General features: G+C 39.3%; 1 protein-coding gene across 1 annotated transcript in view; it reads right to left on the bottom strand.

Annotated features, from left to right (window-relative positions):
- Positions 1-15,656, bottom strand: part of FAM171A1 (family with sequence similarity 171, member A1) — a 36,571-nt gene extending 20,915 nt beyond the window's left edge. The window contains exons 1-4 of the mRNA XM_009696291.1: positions 15,584-15,656; positions 14,460-14,687; positions 9,040-9,132; positions 3,806-3,964 (exon numbers count right to left, since the gene is read on the bottom strand). Coding sequence (XP_009694593.1) covers positions 3,806-3,964; positions 9,040-9,132; positions 14,460-14,687; positions 15,584-15,656 — 553 coding nt within the window. The remainder of the gene's footprint in view (positions 1-3,805; positions 3,965-9,039; positions 9,133-14,459; positions 14,688-15,583) is intronic.
- Positions 15,657-20,114: the final 4,458 nt, after the last annotated feature.

A 20,114-nucleotide genomic window follows, 5' to 3' on the forward strand; every position in this document is an offset into this window, starting at 1 on the left:
AAAGTGGCAAAGGGAAGGAGAGCGGAAGAGAAGAAAAAAAAAAAAAGGAGACACAATTTCTTGGATTTTGCAAGAGGTGCCAAACTGAAGCCATGGAAAATAACCAGAAATAACTTTGCATGTGGCTCATTTACTATAGCATCTACTCTGACGCACATTTTCAAGGCAAGTGTCACTGTTGCATAGCTGACAGCGAGGGGCATACGTGCTGCTTTCATCTACTGTGAACGGCTGGGCAGAACCATACCTTCCAGAGGGATTAAAGTGCTGAGAAAACAGGCATTCTGAAGATGGCCATAGAAGACAGCCACAGAGCTAACTGACGGAAAAAAACCCGGAACAATAAGGTCTGGAAATTCAGCTAGGGCATAGGGGAAGGTTGCCAGCCACCCAAGCATTTGTACATTGTAGGCTCCAGTGGTGCACAGTATCGTCCCCTTACAGCCTTAGGATATAAAACAGAGAGATAGAGGAGGGAATTGGTGGGGAAAAAGTTGTTCCCTTATTCCTGATCGTTCAATCCACTCCCTCTGCCATGCGCCTACAACTTCTGTCAGACTGATGCTTGTCCCCAGGTCACTGGACTTGGGCCACTAAGTTTCTCAGGCTGGTATCAGAGAAATTAATTCCTGTTGTGAAGTATCATAATCTGATCACATTCTGGTATATACACATTTCTAATGACAAAAGGTATAACTTCAGATTTTAGATATTAATGTAAATGTTTCTAAGATTAAATTATGTTTTATATTTTACTTATCTTTAGATATTGAAAGTTTTGAATTTTTCTTTCATTACTGTCTTGATAAAGTATATATGCCTAATATCTGTAAAAATGAGTTTTCAGCCCCAGAAAAAGCATTTTGATGGTGAAACACTGTTTGCATCTTTTTTACTTAAGGTGCACTGACACTTTGCTCAGTACTGGGCTGAACAAGTTACATTAGAAGAGGAAGAAATTTCTGAAATTCACTGACATCCGGCAAGAAAAAATAATCCTTCAGTTTGCCACCTCGCACAGTATGAAATTGCTCATTAAAAAGATAAACTTTTCTCTTTTCTGTTGTGAAGGTAAATTAAAATCAATGCTTATGAAACTCTCACATGCTATAAAACTGATAAGCACATGCACCGATTAAATGGGAATGGACTTCAATAAATGACAGCTTTCATTTATTTCTTGTCATTTTTGACATGTCGTGACCTGTAAAGAGCTCTAGAAATAATCAGAGGAAAATCCACTGTGACTTAGATTTGACTCTTTTATAAAGAAACAAACAGCCTATAAAACCAGAAGAGTAATAGTTATTAGCCAGCTTAGTCCGTTACTGCAGATGATGGTAAGTTTTGTTTAGTCTGGTTAAAAGGACAAGATTTTGTGAAATGATCCTGCTGCTCTCTAGCTGGTGATTAATACAAACAATAAGCTAACACAATATAGACTTGTCACTATTTGCAGCTAAATTCCTTGCATTTTTATGTTTGGAACATGCTGATTCGTGCAATGAATTTTCACGGCTCCATATTACTACTTCAACACCCAGCTGGGATTTTGTGAAAACTGTTGAACTCATAGAGAATAGGTTTTAGTTAAAACAACCGTAAAGTCACTCTGGACAAATACCAGCCAGAGAACTGAGCTGATTGAAACAAATGAGAGGACCTCTTCAAAACTCTACGGACATCTGAATAAACTGTGAAAGAACAGAGGAGTAATTGGGGGAGAAGAGAGGTGGGAGAGAGGGGAGAAGGGGCAGTGTTCAGGAACACTCCAAAATTTCCCATGCAAATTAATGCTAAGTTTTTTTAGAATTCTAAAATTTGTATATATTTTTCTTTTTATCTTGCGAACAGAAGGATTAAAAAATCCCCAGCAGGTGGTGATCTCATTTTCTATTCCTTCAGAAGTTTTTCAGGTGAAATCTTCAACAAGTCACTTGGAGATGAAAAAAAGGAAGTCAATCCAAGTTTAGGATTTTAAAGTTTCATGTTTCCACAGCTGGAGAAACTTCTTCTAATAACAGAGGTTATTTCATCTATAATATAGTGCATATAAAAATATATTGTATCTGTAGTCACTATTATACCTACTACAGTAGTCAGAAAACAAGGCTCTTCTCAGTCTCTTAAACCCCATTTCTTTGCCAGTAATTTTGATCTTTTGTCACATACTTTTACTTGAAGGCTAATAAAAGTCAAATCCAGGGCGTCCATACTCAAAGTAGAAAAGTTCCCGTCATGCAAGCATACAGAAGACTAAGAAATCAAAGGTGCATTCATCTGTTTTGTAGGAGGCTAGGAGGTAAAACAGGAGAAAGATTATGTCCTGGCTGTGTAGTTCCCATGAGAGGTGATCATCTGAAATCGTGGCAAGACCTGTTTTCACTACATAAATGCAAGGGTGGGAAGCTGAGTTGCAGAGTACTAAGGAAAGATTTGGGAGAGAGGAATCCCACACACATTGTCAACAGTTTATTCAGTGGGTTTAGAGATAAAAAGAAAGGAGATGAGGAAGTAGACAGATGAGTGAGATCAAGTGCATTCCTTCATTTAAAAAAAGATAAAGAGATATTTGATCATGTCTGAGTATGAAGAGCCAGAGAAAACTGAAGGTTGAAGATGAGAACAGGGAAATGACAGAGATATAGAATGAGATAGGATGAGATGTACTCACTGGAGCAGATAGAAAGATTGGAGGAAGGTAGCAGACATGTTTCTAATTGTAATAGAAAAGGAGATATTCAGATTTGTACAAAGGGAAGGGGAAGTTTATTTTGCCTTTTTTTTTTTTTTTTTAAACGGGAAAAGCTAGCAAGTTCAGTACATGCCGTTTACACATGTGGCCTAGCATTCAAAGTTGCCTAGATCAACACATCACAAGTAAATGCATTCTGAGAAACAGCAGGGAGGGACCTCAAGGGGTTATTTAGCCTCTGCCATCTTCACAGGTGATTGTCTAACTCTATCCAACACCCTCAAGCAATTGATTCTACAGCTTAAACTATCCTCACCATAGCAAGGTTTTCCTAATTACTTGTCTGAATCTCTCTTGCTGCACTGCAAGTCCACTGCTTGCTTTCTAACCCAATACAGACACCAAGGAAACATTATTCTCCTTTTCACACCAGCATTTTAAGAATTTGAAGACTTCTGTGCCCGATTCTTCTATTTTTCTCTAGCCCACACAACATCAATTGTTTCAATCAAGACTAAATGAGAAGTGGAAGAAGAGTAACGGGCAAGTTGCAGTCATAAAAATGTATTACAGCTTTGAATTTAACAGTGTTTGTGTTTCTACTATAAATTTTCATTGTTTTTCCTTTGATGATAGATCAATTTGCACATTTTTGGCTGAAGCTAGACTCAAAATTATTAATAAAGCCATCAAAACAACTCTTAGCTGAAACAACAGAGTATTTAATCCTTGATATACAGGCATTTTATTTATTTTTAGAAAAAAATTGAACAAGAATTCTATGGCATCCTCAGTTAAATTATCTTTTGTCCCTTCATGTTAATCTCCATTCCTGTACGTGCACGTGCAACACATTTGGAAATTTAGCTCTAAACTACAAGTGTAACAATCTCCCAAGGCCAAGGAGTCTTCATCTTTGCTATTCAGTGGCCTCATTTAAGGGATAGCAGACCTTGCTCTCTGGTCTGGAAGAGCATTTTGGCAGGGCAGTTGAACCTATCACATCATCCAAATTTTAAAGAATGTTTGTGGGAATGGAAAAAATGATATGGTCAAAAGTCAATCCCTGGACCAATATGAAATCAGAGCAAAAACAAAGTAGTGGGTTACCTGTTCCATTTCCATCTAGTCCCTGCAAATAAGGAAAGCTGTCCACTTCCCAGGGTGAACTGGCTGCGGTCAGATATGCTGTCAAATCACTGTAGCTAGTGTTCTCTGGTAATTTCACAGATCTTCTCTGAAAGTGAACCTGTGGCTGAGTCCGTGCACCTAAAAAAAAATTAAAAGTGACTGTATATTCAAGGTGGGCAGACTATTTAGGTGTTCATATTTATGGAAGCACATTTACAGGTTTTTTTCATTATAAATTGCAATAGCTTGAGAAGGACAGAGACATCAGAAGGCAGGACAAACAGTATTTTTACATTTATTTTGCAGTTGCCATTACTTTTCCACAAGTATTACAGAGCAAAATTGTGAAGGCACCTAATATCAGAAGCTTTTATGACTATGTTATTTCCCTGACTCACCTCCAATTTCATTACATGCTTCTTTTAATGAATACAAATGAAAGTAAAGCCAAGTTCAGAGGCAGGGCATGTGAAAGCTTAGAAAAGCATCTAGTTCACCATATTTGTTTAAATTTTGTTTCTCCTGAAATAGCAAGATAAATGTAGTTTATACCTTTAAAGCGATTTTCTAAGAGACAATTCTATCTGTAGTCCCAATTAACTTGTGTAATTTCTGTATTTAATTTTTATAGAGCTTTGGTGACGTTAACTATCTCTAGTACTGAGATAACAGTCACTTTTTATTCAACTCACTGGATAAAAAGATTCACTTGACAAAGCTTGGGTGAAAAGAGTTTCCATATTTTCCCATTAAAAGAACACACCAAAACAGAAACAGACTACTTAGCATGTAAGATTTCTCTCCTTCCCTCTGTCTTGTACAGTTTCAGTGTTTTTTCAAGATTACCAGGTGTTAATTGAAGGACCTTTGCTGCAACATGATTTAAGACTGTTTCATGTACTATGGCATTTCATGTCTCATTTAAATCCTAGGTTATAAAGTCAACAGTCTTTTTCAATGGATGCTCACCAGTAATACTGTTTAGCAACACACAGCAAGACTCCATCTGCAAGTTTGTGTGTGCAACATGAAAATTAATTTTTAAATCAAAAGCTATTGTATTCTCCAGAGCTCATTCTGAATACTCACAGAATACAGCACAAGATCAAGAAGCAAGCAGTTTTTCTCTTAATTCACATTTGACTATGCGGTTCAAAGCTGTCAACTCAAAACAATTTTGCTTCTTTGCCCCTATTAGTCTCTGGCAGTACTTTTAGGTTACATGTAACTTCACCATGAGAAAGATTAAAGAGCTTGACTCACAACTCCTAAGCTTTATAACTGCCAATGTCATTAACCGGGAGTTAAAAGAATCTTTTCTTGCATTATTTTCTAGCAGGAGCTCTAGCTATGAGAAAACATAAAATTCCATAGAACAAACTTTGTACTGGCCAACAAAAATTGCTATGTAGGCGGGCTAGTATCTCCAAAGAGCTGATCATTGTTTAGCTGTCGTTTCTTTGGTAATTCTGCAAGAAAAAGCCATAAAACCACTTTTCTTTTTTAATTTCTGAAGCATTTAAGTATTTACAACTGGCTCTCAATACTGGCAGTATCCTTAAGCGTTTAAGATAGTCATTAAACCACACCCGCGTGAAATGCGAAGAAATCTCTTTTACCCAACTTCTAGGCTTAAATGGAAAGCAACTTAAAAAACTAAATAAATAGACTGCAATGAACTCAGGAAAGACTTATCTCCTGAGCGCTCTGCAATACCATAGTGGTTTGCTGTACCTCAGGGACAGATATGCTCAAGCACTCAGGAACCTCTGACTGCCCTGCTGAGCCGGATCCTACGGCCCGCAAGGATTAGTATCCACAGTAACAAAGCAGGAAAAAAAAAAAACCACAAAGAAACCGGCATTAGCATTATCAGTCACAGTTCCATGTAAAATTGTAGGATTTTCTGCTGTCTAAATCTCTGGTTAAGATGAATTATTCAAGTTGCCAAAAAACAGTATTATATCTCTGAAGAGCCAAACTAATTAAGAATTAAAACCAAAGTAACTCTTGTTGAGTCTGTAACACAGTAGTTTATGTAGAAGGTCTAGGGTTTTCTATAAAAAAAAAAAGGTTGTCTTGTAGCAGTGGGAGAGCCATGAACCGCTAAATTTTAAGTAGATAGGGAGGACTCAGAAACCCAACCTCAGTTTCTTGAATCTGACAGGCAACGCAAAGCATTCCTATGGCTGAGCCCCAAACCTGGCAGGAAACCTGTACAGCAACCAACTCGGATGCAAGTTTTAAGGTGAAAAAAACCAGCTTCCTCAGAAGATAGTGCATACGCATACAATAAACGAGTGCCAAGTAGTTAATTCATACCCTAGATGAACAAACAGACCCCTTGATATCGATATTCACCCAAAACCTGCCACTCTGACTCTCCACTCAGCTCATCACTGGGTCTCCCCAGACCCAACAAGAGACTTCAAAGGGGCAGAAGATGGGCAGCTACCAGCAAAAGGTTTGTGAGGGAAGCAGCTACCAAGGTGTTTGCTTTCTCTCACCACCTTGCTAGAAGATAATCCAATGTACTCCTTTAGCAGAGGCCACAGAGGATTTGGGGGCATACTTCTGGGAATAGACTTATTGAGGGAATTGGAAGTGGTAAAACGGAGAGAAAGACTTGTGCTGACTGGATTCTTTGAGTATTCTTCAACAAGTCAACACTTATCACTGGGAGTGGATTATTATTATTGCTTCTATTACTGATGATATTTAGTTTTGACTTATAAAACCCAAACAAATTCAAGTATAAAATTGGCAAGTGAGCTCTCTCCATTTGGTGAGTGCCATGAGGTAAAGGACTGTTGACCACTGATCTTATCTTCTTTAAACATCATCTTGTCAACACGCTGGCCATGATTCAAATGCTGTCAGATCCAGTTTGCCAGTGCACACCTGAAGATGTAACCATCTCAAGCAGTGCCTGTAAGGCACTTCTTGTCATACTGGATGCATGACACACGGCACCACACCGGCATTTGAGCTTCAATCTATGTGAGGTAACATCTGAAGTATTGTCAATTCATGCTCTGATTGCTCAAATGTCAGAGGCAGATAGAGGGTACCCATACAGTTCCCATTCACTGAATGCTGAAGTTCAGCTTGTCACTGGGCCAGTATTAAATAACTTCAACGACTGAGGGGCTGGCAAGCTCCATCCCTCGCAATTACGGACAGAGCACAGCAGCGGATCGTAATACCATCATGAAAATGAAGCTGGCTGCATCAACTCAAACTTCTCAATTGCATACTAAATTGCTTGCTTAATTATTTGAAAGCAACTAGTAACTTATTGTACTAGACAGGCCTTTCTTTCCCTTTGGTGCTTCAAACACCAGTGTTCTCAGACTGTTCCTGATATAACGAGTTCTGTTTTGCTCTCATTTTTGCACAAAGGTAACTCCTGATCAGCTCTTTTGAAGCACCATGAAGTTACTGAGAAATAAACTGGAGAAGTAACAGAGAAAAACTAGGTCACACGGATTTTGGATCGAGACTAGAGAGGCTCCATTCAAATGCTAGTACAATGTCTGGGCTGTCTTTCGTTTGGATTTCATCACAAGAGAATTCCCAAGAAAAGGAGTGTGGGCTGGTCCCATAAAATAGTTTTTCCTGGGCAAGACCGAGAGTTCAAATCCCAACCCTGAGAATACTCTGGGTACTACTTTCTTCTTTCATCCTCTTTCTCTCCTATACTAGGAGAATCAGTTATATTAGTCTAATTTAAATATATTTGATTTAATTTAATATAATTTAATTGACCCTAGATCAATTCACTGAAGGGAGCAAGATTATGCGGAAAATATTTATGAGTGCCACTTGACTGTTAAATGTCCCTCTAGCCCTATAACATTCCCTGTTTTTTTGAAGAAAGTAAGTTGTAAACACAAAAAAGATTGTTCTTTTTAAGCTAACTGTATAATATTAGCACATTTGTATAAGAGTATTTAATACACCATACTGGTAGAGTACTGTTGGTAATCAACATTTCATGTTTTGTCTAATGGAATCCCTTGTGGTTTAATATAGTTCATCATCCATCTACTTTACCCCATTAGACCATGTCAGCTCTCAAACTGCAGAATATACATACGGCAGCTGTGCTGTTCTCCAGCTCCTTCTGAGCATTCCATCAGCTACCTAATTTGCTTAGTGCTTTTCCAGTTCCAGTCATATCTAGTGCTATCATTAATGAAAAGCCTATTGTGTCTGGATGGTTTCTAACCATAAAAAAAATGTCAGGAAGGCATAATTGTATTATATTCCCTCTGATAAAACAAGGTTGTCTTGGAATACTATTGAAGGTAGTATTCCCCTGTTTATTAACTATCTAGTAGAGTTTAAAATTATGCTAATCATAATACACATGAATAAGACACAATTTATGCACAATAAGAGTGCTCACAGGAAGGATGTCCCCTTGTTTTAGCTCATTGATGTATCTGTAAAAACTTCTGTTCTTTATTTAACAGACTTACCTCAGCTATCAGATCAATTGGGCTACATTAGGTCGGATCCCTCAGTCAGATGAACATTTTATTCTTTACCGTGCAAGTCAGAAAACACAGTGTTCACCTGTTCATCTGATACTACAGTTGCTTTAACTTCTGTGTTTGGTCTTAGGAAAATGTGATTCGAACTTTATCCTTCTAATGAAGTGGGTTTCATCCTGTAGTATGTGTGTTTGCAGGCAGTGTGGTAAGAAGTCCATGGGAAGTACTTAAGAAAAGCAGGTTTATATAGGGTATGCAGTAATGCAGATATGAGAAATTTTCAATTTTTCTATGCCCTAAATTTCTAAGGCATTCACAGCAGGAAGCAAGAAACAAAATAAAAACGGAGAAAATCTTTAGACAATAAGAACATCAGAAAATGTTTACTGCAAGGATGCTTAAATGAGGGCAGATGAAAAAACATCCAAGACAGAGCAAAATAAATTTAATCTCTAGCTCTCAAATGGCACACTGAAGTCCAAACTTGTTTATTACCAAGTAACTTGAATTTCCTAGTCACAGCAGTTAGGGATGAATTTAGCTATTAATCAATTTGGTAAAACCATCCCACAGAGGAGCATTCCTTGGACATCTCAGAACTCCTCACGAAATACCAGTCTCACCCATGGGACAGAGTTCCGAAAGTATCGAGCTGTCAGGTTTTTTGTTTAGCGTCACTCAGATTTCAGTTCTGACTTCCAAAAACCAGCATACCTTGAAATCCTGAGACTATCTGGACTACATCGTCGTAGACCATTAGAGTAGCTGAGCGTTCAGGAAGAAGGCCAAGACTCAGTGAAGAGAACACTGTGGGAGAGAAGTAGTTTAAGTGGGATATATTTAAATTCTTGTAAACATAGCCTGACAACAACAGCACTTAGTTTCTTCTACATTTTTGCAGAAGCAGGCCACTCAAACTATTAAAATCATATTGTACGCGTGACAGAAACCACGTGCATTTTCTAAAACAAATAATTAAATTGCCAGGGTAATTATCATTGAACTAAACAACATGTTCTACACTTTGACTCCTGCAAATCATGCGTAGTAGCTCAAAGTACAGAAGAGTGCAGTGTAAAGCAGAGTTTCAGCTTATAATTTCCAGCTCCACAGTAAGACTTGTCATTCCATAAAGAGGAGTGAGGCACTAACTCAGTCTGACTGAATTATTTTTCTATGAAAAGGCTGCACTTCTTACCTCAGGAAGATTTTAATAAAACTTAACTTTTAAATACTTTGAGATGCTTACATAAAAAGTCATACAGAATAATTTACTTTAAAATACATCATGTCCTTACTGAGTCACCACCTACACTACAGGAAGTGCTATATATAGCAGAACTACTGTCTCTATCAGTGGTGCAAAAGGGAACTGATAAATGATATTTGCTGCAAGAAAACTGCCTGCGAGGCCCTCCTTTGCCACTGGGTACTGACCTTCCATACAGAGGGCTGCGTCCGTATGCACACACATCTTTGGAGAGTGAAGAACACAATATAATCTTATGCCAAGTTCTTCAGACCCCGAAGACCACAAATATGTATGGAATTAGCCACCAAGCACACCTGACTCCTGGCACCCATGAAAATAGTAAGAAGTAGACCTGCCTGCAGTCCATGCATGGCTTTCAAAGATAGAAGGAGCAGAGGAGATTAATGCAGACTAGTAATTTTTGGTAACTGGGCAGCATCCCACATTTGCACCTGGAAAGTACTCATCCCGTTCTGAAGTGACCACAAGCTGAGGAAGACATTTCCAGAACCCATTAATAAAAGAACAGTGCAAGCTCTTGTGATTTTCTGGAGCTTCATAAATTTCCTCTAAGTTAATATGTATTACTTAATACAAGAGATCACATAGATGTTAGCTACAAACAGGGAGACTGTACACTATTCCTGTTTTAAGAAATATATTCTCTTTATAAAGATCAGAAATTTTAGTGTTTGGGAGAAACACAGGAAAAAGGAGAAGAAACTAGGAGAAACACATTGATAAGAAAAGACCATCTAAAAGATGGTCTTAACAACATGTATGAACATTAAAAAAAAAAGACTCATGTTACTGCAAGTACAGCTGAGAATTTTCTTTCCAACGCTCTGCATGTGAAACAGATCTACACATCATTCAACATAAGGAAGAAAGTCTAGTGTAAGTAGCACTAAGGCCACACAATTACAAAATTTATTTGTCTTTACTCCAATAACTGAATTTGTATGAAGAAAACTAATATAATTTAGACACCCTGGGGAGCTCAATACAATAAACCATGCCAACATCTTCTTCCACACATGCCAGACTATAATGCATATATAACCTCTAAACTTCCCTTGGGCTTTTCTGCACAATCTTTTCTCAGCAAGATAAAGGCAGAAAGTCATCATTTTTAAGGCCAGAAGGATGACTGTGATGATCCAGTGTTACTCCTGTATAACTACAGCCTTCCCTGAATTAATTATTGCTTCAGATCCAATAGCTGTGCTTAAACTAGAAAACATGTTGTAGAAAAACTATCCAATTTTCTTTTAAAGGTGTCCAGTGGTGAAAAACACACTGCAACATCAATGTTCTAGTAAATAATTATGAGGACCGTTAAACCGTGTACTTTTTTAACCATCAAAATTTATTGAGGTTAGACTTCCAGCCATTTGATCTTCTTTTTATACAATCTATGTGGGTACTGATAGACTACGATCATATCGCCCCATGAACTTTCTCTCTGGTGAACAAAATAAATTAAGTACTTCCAAGTCCTTCCTTGTAAGCCGTATTTTCCAATCTTTTAATCACTCCTGATATAACCCTGCAGTTTTAAACATTTTTCTTAAAGCATGGATCCAGAACTGGACACACATTTCCCTGAGCGGCTGCACCAAGGACAAGTTCCGAAATACTATACTCCACCTTCTCAGTCTTTACCTTATATTATAGCTAAGTATCAGATTATTCTGCTTTCTTGCAATGCTGCATTTGGAGGTTACTTTCAACCATTCATCTACGATGACTCACAGGTCTTCTGCAGAGTCACTGCTTTCCAGATAAGCTCTCCTCTTGCAGAAATACCACGAGCATCCTCTGCTCCGAGAACGACATTTCACCAGAGTGAATGCTATGGCTTGCTTTGATTGACCCTACCAGATAGACTGAATCGTGCTGCCTCAGCAATTTCCCTCTCTTCATTGCACACACTGCTCCAAAAACGTCCTCTTGAATATGGACTAGCAGTCACAAATTTTTTTCTTCCAAATTATTTACAAAGAAAAATCGATGCGTAGCTAAGAGCAGGTAGATGAGCACATCTTCCATCATGAACACTTCAACAACTCAAGTGATGTTAAATTAATGAACTGTTAATAAGTGGAGTCATGGCTCTGCTGATAAATAGTTAATGGAAAAAGAGATCTCAATCTTTTCCTCCTACCATTTATCATTATGTAAATAAATAATCCTCCTGCTTAAGTGGTAAAGAGCTAGTAATTATTTTGGTTAATATAAGAAAAGTTCATTTCTGCCAAATTATGAGAACAGAAAACTCAATGCTTACTCCTTTAAAGCTATTACAGTAGTATCACGAGTCCAGTGGCTGCACAGCTTTTCGGCATAAGATTATAACTAATGCATATTGATTGTGATGGAAGAACCCCGACCCTCCAGTGAAGTCCTGTTACAGCACTTTAAACACTACCATTCTATAGCTCTTAAACCTACTCCCTGCTTGTGGTTATCACTTCCACATTTGAAGTAAATGTGTCCATAGTTCATTTACCACAGCACACAGGACGGCACGTTAGCTTAAACCACTGCTGTGGCTCAGAATGGTGTATCTGCTCTGTGGGGTGACAACCACTAGCACAGTTGAAAAGCATTTTTGGGAAATGAGGATCCCGCTGTACGCATGTGCTCAGAATGCACATCGCAGAATTGAGATTTAAATATGCTGCCTGTTCCCCATCATTCAACCCAGATTAAAAATAACAACAGCAAAACTTCCATAGTTTTCAAAACTTCTATATTGTGTGGGTTACAAGCATGACAGGCACTTAAATACAGGGTATTTAAATACAAACAGTTCTCGGGAAGTTTTTTAAGACTATAGGCATCTTAGTCAATACAGAAAATAACTACCCAAGTATCTTGGGTCTGAACTTTTATGTCATGTCCCTTTTAATGAGTAATTCAAAGAACTCCATTAAATCTACATGGTGTGTATCAAGTTGTAAGTTGTTGTTTCTTTCATCAAAGACAGGATTACATTCAAGTTACAGAAAGCAAAAGAAAGGATTCTACTCCCAATTAAATCAATGGCAAACTATCTACCAGTTTCAATGGGGAAAGATCAGAGGTGAAAGGAATCTATTTTCCAAGTTAAGCTCACATTTCAGCTGTGGAAAGAAAGATTTTGTGGAAACCGTATACGATTACTGCTCTTTAAACTTCAATGACTTACCAAAACAATAATCCCATGTTTGATTCCCTTCCTTCAAAATCAGTATTTAAGAAAAAGCAACAAGCAAAAAACCTAACCAAACAAACTCCAGGCCATGGGAGAGCAGGTCGCATTCAAAACATCTAGGGTATGAGTCAGAAAGAGATGAGACACAAGGCCAGAAAAGGTTCAGGCAATAAAAAGTTATGGCATGCTTTAATCATATATGATTGTGTCTCAAGGAAGTACATGAAGTATGCTGAGGAAGCTGCACTTCATCTTGAAAAACATCAAGGAAACTCCTAAACAGAGGCACAGAACAATTATGGTTGGAAGGGACCTCTGGAGGTCACCTGCTTCAACCAAGCAGGGGGGTGTCCAGTTGAGTTTTGAACATCTTTAAAGATGGAGATTTCACAACCTTTCTGGGCAACTTGTTCCAATCTTTGACTACTGCTGAAAGAATTGTTCCCTTTTATTTATTTGAAACTCTCCTTGCTGCTACTCATTCAGTTGCTTCTCATTCTTTCACTATACATCTAAGAGCCTGGCTTAGTCTTTGCTATAGCTCCATTAAGTAGCTGGAAAATGTGGAAGAATACAGTAGAGGAAATGTGGAAGAAGTCAGTCTATCTTAACTGAAGCAAGCAAATGCAGATAAGTAAACAGCATGGTGAAATGCCTAAAGCATAATTCTGTGTTTGAAGAGATTCAAGTTCCTTTCCCCATCTGAAAATATATTTGCTGCTTGACCTTGCGGCAAGTCACACAGTCCCTCTGGCTATGTCGATATTAATAAATAAAATGGAGCCAAGGCATAGGATTGAACACTGCCCTGTGATCATTTATACTATTTAAATATTAGTGCACTTAAAACCTGGCATGGCTTTGACCTGGGCTAATTATCAAATCTGAGGTGATATTCAGGTGAGATTTGGGTAGAATACAAGCCTGGGACCATTCCCAAACTACTTGGGCTGTAGTTGTGGCTGGGGATTAGAGGAAAGGCAGATGAAAACTAGGGATGTGACCTTCATCTAGATGTTACGTCTCAAGGTCTGAAAGCCACTCTCATTCTGTTCTATTTAGCAGTACATAAATAGTCTTCATGACTCAGTTTCCCCTCCTGTACAACTAATGTAAAGTCTCCCACTTCCCATAAAATTTTGAAGCAGTCTAACATGCAAGTATTATTGTTGTATTTGTTTGCCTGAGGAAGAAACAAACCATGCTAATTAAGTTAGAAAAAATCCTTACATCTGGATAACGTAACTGCAGATTAAAACTGTCCTACAGACACGGCTGAGAACTGGAAGGCCAGGACTTGTTCTGTACGCTACAGCTTATGGTGCAACAGTTGTAGCTACACCTTGGGAAAGAAACGGATGAGTACATCACAGCTGCTGAAACAAACATAGTTCCCATAAAGAAAAAGATCTGGAATAAACTTATATTTTCTGTGGAGCTGTAAGAGCACCAACAATTGCTTGAAAACTGACATAGCCCTGTATCAAGGACAGCCAGGAGGAGAGCAAATCTCTGCACAGCCCTGATGCCATGGTTTAACTGAGGAAGAAACCTTGCTTTTTTTGAAACACACAGATGTTCTTTCTCCCACCCAGGATCGCAAGCATTCAAACAAATCATACAAAACCGTAACTTCCTTTAGATGCAAAATCTTACCTCAGAACAAAAATAAAGATCTCTTACCAGGCAATCTTACAGGTTTCCATGGTGCAGAATTTGGCACATATGCATGTTTACTAGCAGTCACTATCAGCTGATTGCCCAATTTATACTGAAACTTGAGGAAGGCAGTGCCATCTGCTCCTGAGGTTCCAGATGCAATGGAGATCTGGTTGGTAAAAATCTCAATGAAGGCTTCAGTTACTGGTTGATGTGTGCTGGCATCGCTTACATGGACCTTCAGCGTTACTTCTGTAATGAAAACAACCACAGCAATTATCGTCCGAAAAGCTTCTGCAGGAGGCAGCAGTTAGAACATGCTAGCACACCAATGACCAAAAAGACACCAGGCTCAGTGCTAACCTCTGACACTTCGGTGCCAAGTATGACCTCTTGTCCCGGCCTGAAGTTCTCCACTTTGGGCAGTCACTCTTTAGAGAGACTGCAGATTCTGCCACAAGCCAGACCAGGTCCTGAATTATTGCCCTACTGCTAACTCCAGCTGTGGAGGCATCTACATTCCACTTATGACCCACACGCAGTCAGGCAGCACATCACCAGGGGCAGGCAATACTCCTTTTGATGGGCAACAGGTCAGTCTCACAGTGGCATCATAATTCTAAATGTGTGTGCTATCAAACATCTTGTTATTCGCCATGGATAGCACAGCATCAGACCTCTCTAAGGTCCCTGCCTTGCTGTGACTCTGCTCCAGCCAGCCTTCTCCACCAGCAGTGGGGAGAAGGAAAGGCTGGATGTGGGCTGCACTCCCTCACTCCTTCCCCCAAACACTTCTGTCTTTGTGTAGCAAAGGAACAGAGGAAATCTGCTGTGATGGAAGCCCAGGAAGAAAGTGGGCAACGGAGCAGGCTCTGTTACAGTCAGAGATTTTGAATCCCAGTGGGAGAGATTGCTCCAGCTGGCACAGGACTTCCCTGGTGATGTCTAACCAAGACGGTGAAATTCCACAGGATCAGGTCCTTGCCCTCAAAGCATAGGACGACCAGGTGGGATGCAGAATGCTAGCAGTGAGGAAGAGAGGAACACTTCCTCCCCTGCCTCTCTGTTCACTGGCCTTTTTTCCAAAGGGGCAAAAATGCCACAGCCCCAGTGATACCTGCTTGTCAGCCCGGGCACTGCTGTATTACCTGTCACCACATACAACTGGTGAGTATCGGAAGCAAAGAAGTGATTGTTAAGAGTGTCAGGAGAATCATACATCTTGCAGACATGCAGTCAGAAGCTAACACAATAGACTACATTTTCCTCCAGTAATTTGCCATTTTTCCAGAAACTAATTACTTGTTTAAATGTTTCCAGATGTACAATATTTGTCCACTCCTAGGCACTCCTACAACTAAACCATGCATTGTGTCACCAGGCTTTTGTTACATAAAGTGGAGTGGCTTGTGCAAGACAGTCCCTCTGGAAGGCATTCCTCTCTATCTACGATTATTTTTCTGTCCCTCCAATAGTTCCTCTGCCTCATGCTCTCAAGTAGCAGCTGCTGCCTTTCTTCAATAACTACGACTTAAATGCAATGCTGTGTTGAAAAGACCCAGCAATGGTCCAATGCCTCCACCAAACCACTCCTTGGATTTTTTCATTTACAGTCACCTTGTTCTCCTAAATGAGTACCCACCTCCCTCTTTTCTCTTCTCTCTCCTTTCTCCCATTCTCACCCTCATCTTTGGAAATGCTGTTGTTTTTGCATGAAGTCCCCTACCTCAGCTTACGGCATTCCCCAAGGTTGTAGACAATATTTTGCAAATTCCGTTTTTGTGTCAGGGGAATTCAGCCACTAACAAGCAAGATGCTCACACTCCACATGCAACTCATTTCTTCATGTACTGCCCAGAAAAGAGAGTGTAACTTCCTTTTCATATATATTTAAAAACAATACATTGATTTCTACAGAACAGTATTGGTGGCACAGTTCTATTATATTACTACTGCGCATTAGGATTTCAAGAACTTATTTTGCAGTAAGCCCTGAGCCAGCAAGACATAACACTAAGAAGAACAAAGAACTTAACAAAAATTTCTGTTGTGAATTTCAATAATGAAATGACACAACTGAGTATGCTGAGAAACATCCTGTAACAACACAAAATTTTACAAGGATGTGAGGATCTAATACAAAAATATCAGCACCTCTGTCCTAAGGGCATTTCAGCCAGAAAGATATCAGGCCCTTTTATAAGCGGAGACCTTCTGTCTGATTCCTACAGTAAATATAAATATCAGGCAGCCCTGAACAAAAACCCCATTAGAGAAATTCATCATCATCGCAGTCCTCACTTTAGAACTTGGCAACGGAGGATGCCAATTTAGAAGCGATCAGCATGAAATACATTCTAGCTATTAAAGATTCTGGACTTGTTCCCAGTTTTGCATTTAGTAGTCAAAGAAAAAAACATATATTGAAAACCAGCATCCATACACTCTGGTGTGCACATACAGAATGCCTCCTTAGAAACCTTGCCTTGACCACCAAGCAACTTGTGAAATCTTGTGCATGTGAAAGGCAGCCACATTAATCAAAGGAGGAACACATATGTATTTATGTATTTATAAACATGAGGGCAAAAAGCAGTATAAGTTTTTACTTTCAAAATACGCAGGAACAATACGCTTAGATCCAAAGCCAAATAGCTGTGCTGTTAATGTTTCCCACTTTGCATTGCCTAGCAAAGAATGCTGAAGAACAGATGCGGTTAAGAGTAATGGGTCATGCATTAAAAAAAAGGCAAGGGAACAGGACAAGCTGAGCATTGTGGTTAACAATTTCAGTAACATGAAAGTTTAGCCTTTTCTAAAATAACCACAAATAAGAAGGAACCAAGGATCTCTGGAAAATTAAATACTAATCAAGGAAGAGGATTTAAAAAAACCAACAGATGTATCAAATCTATTTAATTCCTTATAGACATCCAAAATTCTAGAATAGAGGCTACTACTAAAATTGATCAAGAGACAGAGACGGCTAAAGAAAAATTTTCCTATATACACAAATCCATCTCTCTCTTCCCAATAAGAGAGCTAGCCATGGGGATCTCCAGTAGGAAATTCCTTTATCCTTCACTCTATAGCTATATAAGGGCTTCTGCCTGCATCATTCTCTCTTTCTGATAAGGAAGGATAAGGGCTTCCAAAATCCTGTTTCCAAACGGAGAAGACAAAGGCCACCACTGAAGATGGAAGACTGATATCCTGAAAGGCAACAGACTGGAAATGCTGTTCGAAACCACAGTCCCTAGATCAGACACTAGGCTTTTTTTCTCCTCCTTTTTAATATTTAGACTTGTTTTTTCCTGAGAAGACAGAGAAAATCCTAGCAGTCTGAACAACCCAAATTCCTTTTCATGCGTTATCTTCCCTGATGTACGTGTGAAATGTATACAACTTGTTTAATTCAGGGCTTTCTCCCACGCAACAGCTCTTTTTTCTTCTTATCCAATGTAGCAGTGAATTTATGAACGCTAAAGCTGCATTATCACAGTAATTTCCACAGCAACAGAATGATTACAAGCTTTAAACTAGAGAGAAACTGTTGAAGAAAACCTCGTCCCAAACAGTGAGAGTGATGAGAACAATCTATAAAAAGAGACTACTATGAAAACTTAAAGCTATACAGTAAATTTCAGAATTGTTAGGAGATATTCAGGCACTTCTTGAAAAATAGGAGTAGTGAAGAAGGGAAAGAAGAGAGAAGAGTAAGGACAGCAACTGATCCAGGATCAGTCTGACCTCATATTAATAGGGAAGTCTTAGACTGAAGCATTAGGTATACTAAAATAAGTATTTCATTAGAAAAAGTTGCTTAGAAGATTCATTATTAGCTAAGGAATAGAGTCTTTCAAATATCTGGCAAACTTTCTGGTTGGTACTCTCAGCAAAACAGTGGGGATAAAGCAGATACATCATTCTTGAGTTTGACAGTCTACCACAGCAAGGAGCTCACACAGAATTAAAGACACACGGACTCAGAGAAGGAAGGACATCTGCAGTAAGTGGGGAACATGATGGAGGCAGGGAACCAAAAGCACTAGATGAACTCTGAGAATGTGACCTGCTGAAGAGAAGCGTGCTTCATTCTTCCACAGATTTATGATACTGTTGTGCTTTCCATTATTTACTACAGTGGGAATATTCAGTTACTAAGTTCTGAAGGAGCTTTGCTCTGTGCTGCTAATGAGGTCCTAGAGGAAGGAAGGGGACATAAAGGCGCGCAGTGCTGATGTTTCCTCACCACAGAGTAAAGCGGAGATGGCTGAGGTGACAGATCCCAGGCTGATGAACTCACCCAGGGCAGCTGTGATCTCTCTCACCTCCCCAGACAGGCCAGCCACATTCAGCACAGGCTATGCCCAAGCCGGTAGCCCTGTCTAATACACCTGGCTCCTGACCAGCATGGTGCGAATGTGATGCTTTCAGACCTGGGCTGTCTGGCCTATGGTTCCCTGTGGGCTCGCAGCACAATGCAGGCGGGCACAGGTAGACTCAGAATCATTTGCCTGCACCACTAGTGCATGCCCTGCCTACAGGAATGTTTCATGTCCAAAGCAAGAGCTACTTATGACAACTATTCATTTCCAGGAGATAAACCATGGGCAAAGATACTGTGTCTGGATGGGCAAAAAGACTGTGTCTCTGTCGAAAAGTGCAGGTAGGAATGGGCCACTTGCAAACGTTAAATACTGCAAGCCATCTGGGAAATGCTGCAACTCTGTCTGCTTCAAGGATCCCAAAGCAAAGTGGGAAAATGAGGTTAATGGGAAAACAGCAAATATAGCATTACATTCCACTAAGAGAACAAGGTTGTTGTATGCGTATGGCCAAGTAAGTAAGACTAGTCCAAATCTCTTTTCTGATAGTTATATTCCTTTGTCTTCTTTCAGCAATCACATCTTACTCGTTTTTCAAACGGGCACAAACCAAAACTACCAGTTACAGTGAAAACAGCTGCTTAAGTGTAACTCCCTCCATTTTCTAATGCTAAATTTATTATCAGCTATATAAAAACCTCCAGCATCTTCAAGGTTATAATTTGGGAAAGTAAAATACAAAAAGACCAAAAAAACTCCTACATGTTAGCATTCCAATCCAGAATCCCATCTGTCTTTTAATCTGATTTTTGAGATTTTACTAAGTCTAAACTTTCTCTGAGCAATCCTTCCTGTGCCATCTGCTTTATAAACCATACTGCCTCCTCTGAAATGCAAGTAACCTCAAGACAACTATTTCTGCAGTCACAACCCCTCTTAGACTCACAGCTGCTCTTTATATTGCTGTGAACTCCCAGTTTGTGAAGTTTCCTTCAGAACTGGTATCATCAGCACTGTCTTCTATAACCAAACTCCTGAAAAGTGAAAAGCACTGCTTTGAAAAGAAAAAAAAAAAAAGCCAGTAATATTACATAGGAAGAAAAATCCTGAGCGATCTGAGTGATGGCACCCTGTCAGATCTCAAATACTGAAATAAACAGAGAAAAGTTATGACACAGATTGGAAGTCAAAGATCACAATCTTATTTAGATCCCAATCCTGCAATTTGGTTTCTGTGCACACACCCCTCTGTCAGGCAGACTCCCACTGACGTCTGCCGGACAGATCATTTCTTTTGGGAACAGGCTGACACAGGCAGTTTGGGAACGGGCTGACACAGGCAGCCGTTATC

The sequence above is a fragment of the Cariama cristata genome, unplaced genomic scaffold (genome assembly GCF_000690535.1).
Source record: "Cariama cristata isolate BGI_N322 unplaced genomic scaffold, ASM69053v1 scaffold41502, whole genome shotgun sequence".
Lineage (NCBI taxonomy): Eukaryota > Metazoa > Chordata > Aves > Cariamiformes > Cariamidae > Cariama > Cariama cristata.